The sequence below is a fragment of the Triticum urartu genome, chromosome 6A (assembly GCF_056163025.1).
Source record: "Triticum urartu cultivar PI428250 chromosome 6A, HENAU_Tu73, whole genome shotgun sequence".
Classification (NCBI taxonomy): Eukaryota; Viridiplantae; Streptophyta; class Magnoliopsida; order Poales; family Poaceae; genus Triticum; species Triticum urartu.
Window position 1 is genome coordinate 53,649,133 of NC_141878.1, and position 16,111 is coordinate 53,665,243.

The following is a 16,111-nucleotide window of genomic DNA, read 5'->3' on the forward strand; positions in this document are numbered from 1 at the left end:
ATTATTTGTTCACCCAGCCCAGCAAATGGATTGTACATTCTAGAAAACATGGGTTAAATATATGCCACATTTTTGCAGGCTGGCATGTGGGCCAATAGGTCGAAGCCTACGCAGGGCGTTGTCAACTTGGTCAACAAATGATTGTGTCATCCACAGCCATTGGATTTATATCCAACGGCCGACATGCACCTTCAATCTCTCGTCTTCTTCCTCCAGCGTCGCCGGGACCGCCTGGTCCGGCCTCCGGCAGCTAGCGGCTCTGCTTAGCACGCATCGCTGTGAAGCGCTACCCCACCGCCCGCCAGGCTATCCCTCCATCCCTCGACACCTCCTCTTATTCTCCACAGACTACAGCCCCACGCCGTGACAGAACCAGTTATAACCCTTCTCCTCCTCTCAATCTGCGACTCCACTGCCGCGTTTTCCCATCTCCGAGTCGTTCCCGTCCGGGGCCTCGCCGTCGTCCACTGACTCACTGCGTTCGGTGCGGCGTGGTAAACAAACGAGAGTCATCAAAAGAGGACTTTACGTGGAGAGCCTGACGGCTGGGACCCACGAGATCCATGGTTGCACGCAAGGAAAGTTCCTCCTTATTAAGCTGAAAAAAATGTTTCCTCCATCTGACAGCTGGGACCCACCAGCTGTATCTTCGCACGGAAGGACGTGCCTCCTTGTTTTGCAGAAAAAATTATTCATCCCGTTGATAGCTGGGACCCGTCAGATTTGGTGACTGACTTGTGGGCCTACTAAGCGGATGTGTACGCATGGCTTTGTCAACCTAATAAAAAAATGATGCTAGCAGCTGGAATGTTGGATGTTAATCCAACAGCCGTGCTCCTTCTTCAACCTCTGTTCTTGCTCCTATCTCCCATGGGCGGCACCACGGCTGTGCTGCCGCACACCCGAACCAGTGAAGTTTCCCACTCCTCTCCATCTGCGACTCCCCTCCAGCTTAATAAATAGTAACGTCTTCGGTTTTAGCCCGGTTTTCCATAGATTAACCAGGCAATTCTCATCTTCTTAATTAATCGACGAGGCAATTCATTTGCTTCCGTTTCGAAAATAAATAAATAGTAACGTCTAACCGAGCCAGTTAGTTAGACGCGTACACTTGGTGTAGTAGGATCTTCATTTAGTTTGATGCATACACTTGTTCTTTTTGGTAGCCCTTTTGTAATGATGGCTGATGTTTGGTTTGGAAGAGAGAGCTGCGTCTTCACTCTTCTGGCCTGCTTACTGCTTCTGTTGCACCCCCAGCCCTGCTTGCTGCTGCTGTTTTCAATGTACAAGCAGTAGTATATTTCGTCTGTTGGTTGAATAAATGTGTTGTTAGAACGACAAACACAATGTTTTGGAAGTCGTTGCACGGTTCGATCCTTGAGTGCCCCGTACCGTATGTAGCGCACACTATTTATCGTACGGAACACTTTTTTTTTTTGAAACTCGGAACATATTTTCCACTTGTTGATAACATGCAGCCCATTGATGAAGGCCCAATAGAGAAGCCCATAATTAACTGGAAGGGAGGCTCTCACATGAATCCGGCCCAGGTACATGCTCATGGTCCCCTAAACATAAATAAGTAAATAAATAAATAAATAAATAAAGCTAAATGCTCATGCACTAGTTCTTTGGGAAAATAGGTAGCCCAGTATTTCTTTTTGAAGAACTAGCAAAAAAGGCCCGTGCGTTGCAACGGGGGAAAGGAAATCCTCTCATATCGCTAGCTGGGTGCGTGGCCGGTTGACAGGTTATGAAACCGAACTCTCCCATGGGCAGTTTTATTTTTTGCCAACTCTTCGGAATTGGGCCATAGTGCGCCACAAGGCGGGCTTCCTCCATTGGGCCAAAACAAAATAGCGTATGTGAAATTAATTGAAGCGGGACCAAACGAAGTAGGACGAAACCAAGAATATCATCTCCCTTTAATAGTAGGTATAGATACCCAAGTTAGGCCTATTTGTTTTCTCTGAATTACTAGGCTGCAAATCTTTCAAGACGAGGAGGGATGCATTCCGGCCTGGCTTAAGAGTATGGTCAATGTCTGTTAAAACTAATACCAAAAGGGGTTGAAAATTCCAAAAAATTTATAGCAAATGGGATATAAGTTTCTTTTTTTGTTTTTGTTCTTCACTGATATCTTATACGTATTTCATTGGATTTAACATGACATAGTACTAATTTATTTTTAAATTTTTTTTAGTATGGCTATTAATTTTTGGATTAAGAATATTTCGTTCCCCGGCAAAAATTTGCGAATTTTCAAAATTTCCCACATATTTAGTTAATTTTTTGACCCGGGTACTGACCAGAAAATGGCCAGCAATTCTAAAAATGGAAAACCAGCTGCAATATATTCCATATGAATTAGAAAATGAATAAAAATTATAAAAATAATAGAAAATGGGCTGTACACGCCACAGATTTCGAGGCTGACTTTTTTACGCAAGGCTTTGTCAGTGAACACACGATTCTAGCAGCAGTTAGTGTTGGATGTCCATCCAACGACAGACGTGCTTCTTCAATCTCTAATCTTCCTGCTCCAGCCGCCTAAACTAGCGCCGGTGGGACTGCCTGCTCCCTCCTCTTGTGGCCCGCTATGATGCCACGCAGCCTTCCCCGGCCCACCCTACTCCCTCCACTGGCCTGGCCGCACGCAATCAATTGCCTCCTTATTACGCGAAAAAAATGATTCCTCCCACTGACATCTGGGGCGCACCGGTTGGGAGGCTGACCTGTGGGCCTACTAAGTTGACGCGTACACAGGGCTTGTCAACTTAGTCAACAAACGATTCTAGCAGCAGTAACCGTAGGATTTGAATCGAACGGTCCTACTGCTTCTTCAATCGCTGCTCTTCTTGCACCAGCCGCCCAAACCAGCGCTGGGGAGACCGCCTGCTCCTGCCTCCAGTGGCCGGCTGTGCTGCTGATGAGGCCTCATCGCCCTCTACTACTCCCACCGCTAGCTAGGCCCTGCGGCGATGGCAGCCTCACACCGCAGCCGAACCAGTGAACCCTCGTACTCCTCTCCGCGTGGGCATCCACTGCCGAGTCTTCGCCGGCTCCGCGTCGTCCCTTTCCTAGGCCTCGCCGTCGTCCACCGCCTTGGTGCTGTCGGCGCAGCGTGGTCAACGTCGTCAACGACATTCCATCGGAAGAGTACTGTACGTGGAAAGGCTGACAGCTGGGTCCACGGCCACAGCCCAGTTTTTTTGTGATTTGCCAAGTAAGTCGCTTTGTCAGGCATGTTGGGCTGCAAATCTTTCAGGATGAGGAGAGCTTTCATTCGGCTGGCCGAGAAAATGGCCCATCAGTAATGAGAAATGGGATGTACATTTTTAAAACACATCAAACAGGCAATTAGTTTCAAATATCTTTTTTTCATTTTGAGATTTGAAATTACATTAATTTTATGCGTGGAGAATTTGTTGGATTCTATATTGATATACATTTATTTTTAAAATCAGTTGGAATGTGAGACGAAATTTCGGGATTAAAAACAATTCGGACCGCACCGAAATATGCCAAATTTCGTATAATTTTTTAACCGTGGCCACAATATGGGCTGTAATGCTAACAAAAAGAATACGGGCTCCAAAAAAACCTTAATAATTAGCAAATGGGCTGTAAATTATTAGTAATAATGGAAGATGGGTTGTATGCTGTTTTGCATAGATTTGAGGCTTTCCTAAAAAAGGTTGACGCATAAGCAGTGACTGTTGGATAGCCATCCAACGGCCGTCGTGCTTCTTCAATCTTTGCTCTTCCTCCCCGCGGCCGGCTCTGCTGCCGCGCAGGCCTCACCGCCCCACTGTACTCCCATTGCTGGCCTAGCCATCCCTCTACTCACCCACACCTGCTGTTATTCTCCGATGACAACAGACGATCCAGTAAACCCTCGTACAGTCGTACTCCCCTCCGCGTGGAAAACAACTGCCGAGTCTTCCCTGCCTCCATGTCATTCCCTTCCTAGGCCTCGCCGTCGTCCACCGCACTGGTGCTCTCGGCGCGGCCTGGTCAACGTGGTCAACGACCGACATGCATCTGAAGTGGACTTTACATGGAGAGGTCGACAGAAGTGGCATCATCAATAACATGCGACATAACAGAACGAATAGCAGAAGCGGGTGTAGATGTCACAAACTTACTCATAACAGCAAGTGAATCAAGTGCAGAGCTAGATGGCAGTTCCTTACCTCCCCTCGTAGTTGAGTGTTAGATCTTGGTTTTTGGATCTCTCAAGTTCTTCATAGTGATAAGCAGATATATATCCCAAGTGACTCAAAGAATAGAGCTATGCTCCCCGGCAACGGCGCCAGAAATTAGTCTTGATAACCCACAAGTATAGGGGATCGCAACAGCTTTCGAGGGTAGAGTATTCAACCCAAATTTATTGATTCGACACAAGGGGAGCCAAAGAATATTCTCAAGTATTAGCAACTGAGTTGTCAATTCAACCACACCTGGAAACTTAGTATCTGCAGCAAAGTGTTTAGTAGCAAAGTAATATGATAGTGGTGGTAGCGGCAACAAAAGTAAAGACAGCAAAAGTAATGTTTTTGGTATTTAGTAGTGATTGTAACGGTAGCAGCGGGAAAGTAAATAAGCATAAACCAATATATGGAAAACTCATAGGCACCAGATCAGTGATGGATAATTATGCCGGATGCGGTTCATCATGTAACAGTCATAACATAGGGTGACAAAGAACTAGCTCCAATTCCTCAATGTAATGTAGGCTTGTATTCCTTATATAGTCATACGTGCTTATGGAAAATAACTTGCATGACATCTTTTGTCCTACCCTCCCATGGCAGCGGGGTCCTATTGGAAACTAAGGGATATTAAGGCCTCCTTTTAATAGAGAACCGGAACAAAGCATTAGCACATAGTGAATACATGAACTCCTCAAACTATGGTCATCGCCGGGAGTGGTCCCGATTGTTGTCACTTCGGGGTTGCCGGATCATAACACATAGTAGGTGACTATAGACTTGCAAGATAGGATCAAGAACTCACATATATTCATGAAAACATAATAGGTTCAGATCTAAAATCATGGCACTCGGGCCCTAGTGACAAGCATTAAGCATAGCAAAGTCATAGCAACATCAATCTCAGAACATAGGGATACTAGGGATCAAACCCTAACAAAAATAACTCGATTACATGATAAATCTAATCCAACCCATCACCGTCCAGCAAGCCCACGATGGAATTCCTCACGCACGGCGGTGAGCATCATGAAATTGGTGATGGAGGATGGTTGATGATGATGATGGCGACGCATCCCCCTCTCCGGAGCCCCGAACAGACTCTAGATCAGCCCTCCCGAGAGGTTTTAGGGCTTGGCGGCGGCTCCGTATCGTAAAACGTGATGATTTCTTCTCTCTGATTTTTCTCTCCGAAAGCAAATATATAGAGTTGGAGTTGGCGTCGGAGGGCATCCAGGGGGCCCACGAGGTAGGGGGCCCTTCCTAGGGGGGGGGGGGCGCCCCCCACCCTCGTGAGAAGGGTGTGGGCCCCCTGTTCTTCATCTTTGGCGAGGATTTTTTATTATTTTTTCTAAGATGTTCCATGGAGTTTCAGGTCATTCCGAGAATATATGTTTTCTGCACATGAAACAACACCATGGCAATTCTACTGAAAACAGCGTCAGTCCGGCTTAGTTCCATTCAAATCATACAAGTTAGAGTCCAAAACAAGGGCAAAAGTGTTTGGAAAAGTAGATATGACGGAGACGTATCAACTCCCCCAAGTTTAAACCCTTGCTTGTCCTCAAGCAATTCAGTTGACAAACTGAGAGAAAGAAAGAAAAACTTTTAGAAACCCTATTTGCTCTTGTTGTTGTAACTATGTGAAGCCAGCATTCAAGTTTTCAGCATAGATCATAACTAACCACATTTGCAATAATTCTCAGATCTCATAATTGCTCATGTCAATAGCATAATCAACTAGCAAGCCAAAATAATAAATCTCGGATGACAACACTTACTCAAAACAATCATAATATGATATAACAAGATGGTATCTCGCTAGCCCTTTGTGAGACCGCAAAATATAAATGCAGAGCACCTTTAAAGATCAAGGACTGACTAGACATTGTAATTCATGGTAAAAGAGATCCAATCATGGTCATACCCAATATAAATTAACAGTGATGAATGCAAATGACAGATGTGCTCTCCAGCTAGTGCTTTTTAATAAGAGGGTGATGACTCAACATAAAAGTAAATGGATAGGCCCTTCACAGAGGGAAGCAGGGATTTGTAGAGGTGACAGAGCTCGGTTTTGAAATAGAGATAAATTGTATTTTGAGCGGTATACTTTGATTGTCAACGTAACAACTAAGATATGGCGATATCTTCCATGCTAAACACATTATAGGTGGTTCCCAAACAGAATGGTAAAGTTTATACTCCCCCTCCACCAACAAGCATCAATCCATGGCTTGCTCGAAACAACGAGTGCCTCCAACATACATCAGGTCCCAGGGGGAGTTTTGGTTGCAATTAATTTCGATTTAGTTTGCGAGTGAGGAGCGGAGTCCACTCCTCTTGAGAATAACTCGCCTAACACGGAATATAAGGACAGCCTTGGTTGATACATGAGCTATTCCAGCATACAAAACAGAATGTTTATTTGAAGGTTTAGAGTTTGGCACATACATATTTACTTGGAACGGCAGGTAGATACCGCATATAGGAAGGTATAGTGGACTCATCTGGAATAACTTTGGGGTTTAAGGGATTGGATGCACAAGCAGTATTCCCGCTTAGTACAGGTGAAGGCTAGCAAAGACTGGGAAGCGACCAACTAGAGAGCGACAACAACCATGTACATGCATTAAAATTAATAAACAATGGATGCAAGCATGAGTAGGATATAATCCACCATGAACATAAATATCGTGAAGGCTATGTTGATTTGTTTCAACTACATGCGTGAACATGTGCCAAGTCAAGTCACTTAAATCATTCAAAGGAGGATACCACCCCATCATACCACATCATAACCATCTCAATAGCATGTTGGCACACAAGGTAAATCATTATAACTCATAGCTAATCAAGCATGACACAAACAACTATGATCTCTAATTGTCATTGCAAACATGTTTATTCATAATAAGTTGAATCAAGAACGAGGGACTCATCATATTTACAAAAACAAAAGAGGTCGAGTTCATACCAGCTTTTCTCATCTCAGTCAGCCCATCATATATCATCATAATTGCCTTTCACTTGCACGACCGAACGGTGTGAATAATAATAAGAGTGCACGTGCATTCGACTAAGCTAGAATCTGCGAGCATTCAATAAACAGGAGAAGACAAGGCAATATGGGCTCTTGGTTACATCAACAATAATGCATATAAGAGCCACTTCAACAATTTAACTATCGTCTTCTCCTACTGACCCCCAAAGAAAAGAAAAGAAATAAAACTATTTACACGGGAAAGCTTGCAACAAGCAAAAGAAGAACGGGAAATATTTTTGGGTTTTCTTTTTAATTATTACTACTACAGCAGAAAAATAAACAACTACTAATTTTTTTGTTTTTTCTTAAGGTTTAACAAACACAAGAAGAAAGCAGGAAAAAGTAAATAAACTAGCATGGATATTACAGTGAAAAAGTATGAGCACCGACATCTAGCAATGAGTGTGTGTGAACATAAATGTAATGTCGGTGAGAAATATGTACTCCCCCAAGCTTAGGCTTTTGGCCTAAGTTGGTCTATTGCCAGGGATAGCCTGGCGGATATCCATAAGTGTAGCTGGGGTCGTACTGCGACGAAGAATAGTTGGGATCATACTAATGTGCAGCGGTTATCGCCTGCTGAGCTGCAGCGTGGAGTCGAGCTACCACCGCCCTCCTCTCGTACTCTTCTGCCTCCTCTCTGGTAATAACATATCTTCTTTTTGTCTGTGAATCAAAGAAGGCAGGAGCAGGGAGAGTAATACGGAAAACACGTCGTTTATCAAAAATTAAACGATATAAGAGAGGTGATTCAGGCCTCTCGACAAACTGATGCGAAGCCATAGAGTCATAATCTAAATATGCAGGAGGCAACTCCGTATCACCCTCACGAATGTCTATCTCAAGAAAATGAGCTAAGAGGGTTGCATAAATTCCTCCAAAGAAATCTCCATTATGTCTATTATGATGCAAACTACGAGCTACAATGGCTCCCATATGATAAGATTGGTCTCCTAACACAACACTCCTGAGAATGCTAAGATCAGGGACACACATGTGACATGCTTCATCCTTAGCATTTATGCATCTACCGATGAAGAGAGCAAAATAATGTATAGCAGGAAAGTGAATGCTCCCTATGGTAGCCTGCGTTATATCTCTAGATTCCCCCATAGTTATACTACCAAGAAAGTTTCTAAATTCAGATTTAGGGGGATCCCTAACACTACCCCATGATGGAAGTTTGCAAGAAGAAGTGAAATCCTCTAAGTCCATGGTATACGATTTGTCATAGAGATCAAAGATGACTGAAGGAGAATTACGCAAACATGGATACTCAAACCTCCTCACAAATGAACTTGTGAGATCATGATACTGGGGGCATTTGTTAGCCTCAAAATCCTCAAGACCGACATTGTGCAAATATGCTTGAATTCTTCTCTAATTCCCGCACGGTCCATAAAATTTTCTGACGGCCATTCACAAGGCCGTACTGGAGCATCTCTTGGTGGATCCTCGCCAGTATCGTGCATAGCAATCCTGGGTCCTTGCTTCTTAGAGGAACCACCTTGGAACATCTTCCTAAGCATATTGTTTTTCTCTGAAAAATTCTGAATTTTTTAGTAACTTCAAACAAAAGTGAACCAACTTAAATGAAACTGATAGCAACTACTCCTACAAGTGCCTAGAGCCTATATCAAGCATTAGAACTACTTGGAACCATATAAATTTGACATGCAAGATCAAGAACATGGTCACCTACGCAGCACAAATTTGCAAAGAATAAAGCACTAGAACAAAAACTAATTGGACCAATGGAGGAGTCACATACCAAGGAACAATCTCCCCAAGCAGTTTTGTGAGAGGTGCTTTGAGCAAGGAGATCGAAAATCACAACAAAAGTGGCTGGAACTCGTGCTTGAGTTGGTTTTCAGGTTTGTGTGAGACAGAGGTAGAAGATGGGTGCTGGTATAAGTGGAGGAGGGCCACCGTGGGCCCACGAGGCAGGGGGCACGCCCTAGAGGGGGGGCATGCCCACCACCCTCATGGCCAGGTGGCATCACCTCCCGCGGTAATTTTTGCACAGTAAATCCTCAAATATTTCCGAAAAAATCATATTAAATTTGCATGTCATTCTAAGGACTTTTATTTTCGGGATATTTTTATATTGCACAGATAAGTCAGGAAACAGACAGAAAAAAATACTATTTTTACTTTATTTCTACTAATTAACAGAAAATATACATAGGGTACAGAAGGTTGTGCTTCTAGTTTCATCCATCACATGCTCATAAAAAAGAATCCACTAACAAGGTTGATGAAGTCTTGTTAACAAACTCGTTCCGATAATCATGAAACCAGAGAAATTTCGAATAACAATAAGTTACCTCAACGGGGATATGCACATCCCCAATAATAAGAATATCATATTTCTTCGACAGTAGGCAGAGGAAATTCAAAACCTCCAAATATAATTGATGGAATTTTCCCAATAGAATTGATACTATGAACTTGAGGTTGTTTCCTTGGAAAGTGTACCGTATGCTCATTACCATTAACATGAAAAGTGACATTGCCTTTGTTGCAATCAATAACAGTGCCGGCAGTATTAAGAAAAGGTATTCCAAGAATAATAGATATACTATCATCCTCGGGAATATCAAGTATAACAAAGTCCGTTAAAATAGTAATGTTTGCAACCACAACGGGCACATCCTCACAAATACCGACAGGTATAGCAGTTGATTTATCAGCCATTTGCAAAGATATCTCAGTACGTGTCACCTTATTCAAGTCAAGTCTACGATATAAAGAGAGAGGCATAACACTAACACCGGCTCCAAGATCACATAAAGCAGTTTTAATATAATTTCTTTTAATGGAGCAAGGTATAGTAGGTACTCCAGGATCTCCAAGTTTCTTTGGTATTCAACCCTTAAAAGTATAATTAGCAAGCATGGTGGAAATCTCAGCTTCCGGTATATTTCTTTTATTAGTAATGATATGCTTCATATATTTAGCATAAGGATTTGTTTTAAGCACATCAGTTAGTCGCATACGCAAAAAGATAGGCCTAATCATTTCTGCAAAGCGCTCAAAATCCTCGTCATCCTCTTTCTTGGATGGTTTTGGAGGAAAAGGAATGGGTTTCTGAACCCAAGGTTCCCTTTCTTTACCATGTTTCCTAGCAACAAAGTCTCTTTTATCATAACGTTGATTCTTTGATTGTGGGTTATGAAGATCAACAGCAGGTTCAACTTCTACATCATTATCATTACTAGGTTGAGCATCATCATGAACATCATTATTAATGTTTTCATTAGGTTCATGTTCATTACTAGATTGTGTTTCAGCATCAGACATAGAAATATCATTTGGAATATCAGGTGGTGTCGGGGACGAAGAGGCTGGTCCTCGAGCACCTATGGGACTCGACGGAGCGAGCCCCTTTTCGGTTCGGCGGGGGCGGGGATTTGCGCAAAGAGCAGATCGAGGCGAGGCACGCGAGCGATTTTACCCAGGTTCGGGCCGCACGGATGCGTAAAACCCTACTCCTGCTTTGTGGATTGTATTGGTTTCTTGCTCGGGAGCGCGGAGTGCTACAGTACACTCCAGCAGCTGGTGAGGGCGAGCGTGGATGAGTGTCCTCCTCCCTCTCGAGCGTGAGAATCATTTCCCCCTTTTCCCTGTTGCGCATGGGCCTCCTTTTATATGCCTAAGGGGTCACCGACACGTGGCAACAGAGCTGAGGGTAAAAATGTAAAAGGGGTGGTAGTTGGCTCCACCGCCTACATGTCGCATCCTACCTAACTCTGACGGCAGGGGACAAGGGCATTAAATGCCCGTCTGTGTCACCTTGACAGCCCAGAGAAGGACCGCTAGGAACGCCACCGTTTGCCACGATGGCTGCTTGTCAGCGCCTGCTTGCCACCGCATGCCCCCGGCTGCACAGCCTCCTGCCACGTACGCCAGGAATGGTCCCAGGGCGACACGTTGGTGGGTGAGCTGGAGCGCGGGCTGCGGGGTAGTAGCTTGCCGCGGCAAGCGCCTTGCCGCGGATGTAGTCTTGTCGCGTCCGGGAGCTTGTCGCTCACCGGGCCTTGTCGGGGCGCGCGGTGCGCCGCAGCGAGCTTCTTGAGATGCTTTGGTTGGTCTTCCTGGCAAGCTCCTCTTGCCGGGGTCTTGCATGCCTCGATAGGCCTTCCCGGCAAGCTCCTCTTGCCAGGGTCTGGTTTTCTTCCCGGCAAGCTCCTCTTGCCGGGGCCTTGGTCTAAGCACTTTGTTCTTGAATGGCTCTAAAGTAGCCATGGAGGGTCTTGGCGGTTACCCGGGAAGCCTTGCCGGGGGACGCTGCGACTGCCCGTGCACGAGTTCGGGGTACTAAGGGTACCCCTACTCTAGTACACCGACAGGAGCCCTGGGCCTGGGCCAGACACGGTGCCGCGCGCTGTTGGGCCAGGCCCAAAACAGTGCACGGGCACGCGTGGCCTAGGTCACGCCGTAAATCTCTCTGCACCCACTGCACACGCCCCGAGCAGCACGCGTCGAACGCGGCGCCGTGGGTGAGGTCGTGGGTGGTATTTTATTCGGAAATGCAGAACGTCCCCCTCCCCCCTTTATAAGCAGGGGATACAGGGGTAGTTCGCCCATTACAGCTTCCAATCTCAGAAATCTCCGCCGCTCCCCCATCTAGAGAGAGAGGGAGAGAGCGGCGCTCTGACCCCCATCGCCACCAGCACCGCCCACGCCGTCGTCCTCCTCCACTACTTCCGCCATGGCTCCGAAAGGCGACAAGGGGAAGGTCGTGAAGTCGAGCGAGGCGCAGCGGCTCGTAACGCTGCGGAAGGAGCAGGCCGTCTTCCCCCCAAAGCTCGCCGCGAGGGAGCTGAGGGATGACTTCTACCTCTTCTGGTCGGCAGAGACGCGGGCGCACCCGCGCACGAGGGTGCTCCCCGCCACCGCCCGGGAGATGGCTCCCAACGGGTATCCCTTCTTTCCTCTGTTCTTCTATTGCGGGCTCTGCCCGCCCTTCTCGGAGTTCTTCTGTGACATCATGAACACCTACGGGTTCCTCCTCCTTGATTTCACCCCCGACGCCGTTCTGACCATGGCGGTTTTCGCACATTTGTGCGAAAACTTTGTCGGAGTCCATCCAAACGTTGCCCTCTTCCGCCATTTCTTCATACCCCGAGTAGAGAAAGGAGAGGCACTATCCGGTGGGATCGCCTGGATCTCAAGGGGCGGCAAGAAAGAGGCTTATCTGGAGGGAGAGTTCCGCGGCAAGTGGGAGGAGTGGAGGGCCGACTGGTGCTGGGTCGTCGAGGAGGAACCGCAGCCATTCACTGCCCAGCGCCAAACCCCAGTAGTGCACGGCAATGACTGGAGCGACGTGGCCCCGGAAGATGCTAGGTTGAAAATTGCCATCGCCCGGATCCAACGCCTCAGGCTTGCCGGGCTGACTGTTGGCGCAGTTGGCGCGGATTTTCTCCGCCGCCGCATCGCCCCGCTGCAGGAGAGAGGGAGGCCTGCCTGGGAGTTCAAGAACGCGGCGGATATTATGAGGTTGCGCCCGGCCTCAATTATAACTTCACCGTGCTGGAACTCAACTCGGTGCTCCAGGAACTGTTCAAGTATGACCCAGAGCACCCCGAGGTCTTCAGGTTGCCGCGGGGCGTCGTCCCGTTGTGCAACAATTCCTCGCTCGACCGCATCCGCGCAATGATGCCGTTGTGCAACTCACATGGAATTGTGCCAACTTGGCAAGAGCCAGACGATGCTGTCGTGCAGAAATTCTTCGACAACCTGGTGGAAGTGCCGATCCGTGCCGACGAGAAGGACGGCCTCACCCGCGACACCACCGAGCAGGAGATGCAACGCATTTTCACCCGGTTGGAAGAGGCGGCGGCAGCCGCGGCCGCGGGCGAGTATGGGTTTACTTCGGCGGAGGCGGAGGCGGCAAGCCGTGCGGAGCGAGAAGAGCTTGCCGGCAAGGAGAAGAAGAAGACTGCCGGGCGCAACGCCGAGTCGAGCGAGCCCGCCAAGGACGCGAGCGGCCCATTAGAGATCGGCTCCTCTTCCTTCCCGCCTTCGGGCAGCTCGCCGCAGGCAGGGCCTCCATCTCCGCCAAGAAGGCGCCTCCGCAAGGTCAGGGACGTGGCGGAGCAGCGGGCGAGCCAACAGGCGCCGCGCCGCGCGACACGCTCTACCACGGCAAGCACCGTTGCCGCGGGAGCGCCTCACATTGCCGCGGCAATGAAGACGGGGTCTTCTCGGACCACTGCCGCTGCTCCCGCCAAGCGACCAAGGGAGCCTACTCCTCCGCCTTCCCGCGCCGGGCGTGAGCCGGGTTTTGACTTCTCGGCGCTTAGCTCCGACGAGGAAGAAGAAGAAGAGTAAGATCTTCTTGCATCACTTGTAGTTCTTCAATCCTTGCTTGTTTTATCTTGCATCTCATTTGCCTTGCTCCGAATCCATTCCTTTTCAGGACACTGGCCCAGAGGGCGGCAAAGAGAGCCAGGATCCCGGTGATCAACATTAATGACGTGCCCACTCCGCCAGAAGAGGGTGCGCCTGAGACCACCTTGCCAAATCCGGAAATCATTCCGCAGAGCAGCCCCCAGCGTAAGCATGCGGTTTGTTTTCTGCCGTTGGGCATGCTGGGATGCTTTTTCTTTGCTGACATCTTGATCGTTGACTTGTGTAGGAGCAGAACAGCCCCACCAGGAACGTCCGGAGACAACCCCCGGCGTGCCATCTTCTTCGACTACACCGCCAAGGGAAAACTCTCCGGCAAGAGATCCTCCGGCAAGGGACTCTCCGGCAAGGGGCAGTTCTCCGCCAAGAGGCAGCGCCAGCGTACCCCCGGCAATGGAGACCGCGGCGGCCGAGCCCAGCACAGGTAATCCTCTTGCTTGGAAACTTTCCTTGGGTTCTTCTTGTTTTGATCTCTGCTTGATTCTCTTGGATATTTGTCTGATTCTTCTCCCTTCCTCGGTCGCCAGATCCATCTGCTTCGGAGCCAATGGAGATGGAGGTTGCCGCCAACGACGACGCCGCCCCCGAAGGGGGCAACGGCGCCGACGATCCCGCCGGCGATGAGGCCGCCAAGGCTGCCGACGCAGCAGCAGGTGGGGGATCCGGCGATCGTACTGACGACCCGGAGGCCGCAGGAGCGCCAGGCGCTACACCGACCGCCGATCCATCCGCTACTGCCGCTGCGCCAGGCTTCGAGGAGCCCCAGCCAGGCGTCTATCTGAAGGCGGGCGAGGACGTCTTCATCAACCTCCCCTGGGCGTCAAGCTCCAGGGCGCCGATCGAGGGAGAAAGCTTTGACGGGGAAGTGCTTGCTTCCGCCGGGTTGACCTTGGTAGACGCGCCAAGCAGCAGCGGCAACGAGCCAGAGGAGGAGCGCTTGCTGCGGAAGTTGATGGCGCTCTACCGCGCCCGGCAGGCTAAGCTGGAGTCCCGCGAAGCGCTTGCCGCCAAGGCGAGCGTGGATATCAAGAAGCGCGCGGAGGAGCTTGCGGGTTTTCACCGGGAAGCTCTCCGGTCCTTGGCAGCGGAACGGGAGCAACTTGCTGAAGCACGGACGGCCTTCCTCCTCGAGAAGGCTGACGTCGAAGAGCGACAGCGGCTCGCCGCTGAGAAGATATCTGCGCAGGAGGGCGAGTTGGCGCAGCGGAAGACCAGCCTCGACAGCCACGAGGAAGAGCTTGCCGCGCGCGAGCAGTCATTTGGCGTGGCCCTCAAGGAGGCAAAGGAAGCTGCCGCAGCCGCCGAGGCCGCCAAGAAGGTGCTGGAGATAAAGGTGGTGCAGCTGGAGGCTGATCGCATAGCACATGGTGAAGAGCTTAGCGCTGCCAAGGACTCCAACGCCGCTCTTGAGTCAAAGCTGGCCGCTTTGACCAAGGCGCTGGACGGCGCCAAGGAGCAGGAGGAAGCCCTGAAGAAGGAGATCGAAGCCGACAAGGCATTGCTGGAGAGTGCGGCCACCACCCAAAACGCCTTTAGGGGTACGGTGGAGCGCTGGACGGAGAACCTCGTGAACGCCGCCGGGGACATCGATAAGGAGCTGGCGCAGCTGGGGATGGAGGACTTCAGGTACTCCTCCGACGAGAAACTCCAACCTAGCGCCAACCTCACTCTGTTCTTCCAGGGTGTGGCGACGGCGCTCCAGCGGCTCCAGGATAGGATCCCGAAGCAGCTGGCCGACGAGTCGCGCAAGATCTGCGCGGGAGCCCTTCAGAAGGTGTTGATGAAGGTGGCCTTCCGCAATCCAGGCCTCCGCCTCAACAACGTCCTCAGACCCTTGCCGCCTGATACCGATCAGGAGGAGCTCAAGGGCCTTGTCGCACCCATTGTGGACAAGGTGGGCGGGATCAAGAGGGTTGAGGGCGACCGCATTGACTAGGCCGCCTGCTTACTTCTTTCCTTGTCGCTGCTAGCTACGTCATGGAAAACATCTGTTAGAGCTGCGACAAGCTATTTTGTAATATAACTTTCTTATGGGTAGTGATTGCTATGTTATTCCCTTTACTTGCTTCCTTCCCTTGTATGTTTTTACCCTACGCTTTTAGGGAACTTGCCGGTGCGGGCACCTTGCCGCGAGCGCTGAGTGCGGAACATCAGCAGCGGAACTGCAACCGACAGGAAACCTCGTCGCGGAGCTAGTCGCAGCTTACTTAAGTCGTTGAGCGGACTCGAAACGACAGTAAGGCAACTAGCTATGAGTTGGTTCCCTGCCGGCGGTGTCGCAACCGACAAGAAACCTTGCCACGGAGCTAGCCGCAGTTCACCTAAGTTGTTGAGCGGACTCGAAACAACAGTAGGCGCGCGACTAGCTACGAGCCGGTTCCTCCGCGCACAGGTTCTCCCATACAAGGGGCGGTCGCTCAAGGAAGATAACTCTATA

At 49.2% G+C, this 16,111-nt stretch overlaps 1 protein-coding gene across 1 annotated transcript; it reads left to right on the forward strand.

The window, feature by feature from the left end:
- The first annotated feature begins 13,737 nt into the window (after positions 1-13,737).
- LOC147963865 (uncharacterized) lies at positions 13,738-15,610 on the forward strand. The gene is made up of 3 exons (XM_087527910.1): positions 13,738-13,825; positions 13,904-14,098; positions 14,202-15,610. The coding sequence occupies exons 1-3, from the start codon at positions 13,738-13,740 to the stop codon at positions 15,608-15,610; spliced, it is 1,692 nt and encodes a 563-aa protein (XP_087384036.1).
- Positions 15,611-16,111: the final 501 nt, after the last annotated feature.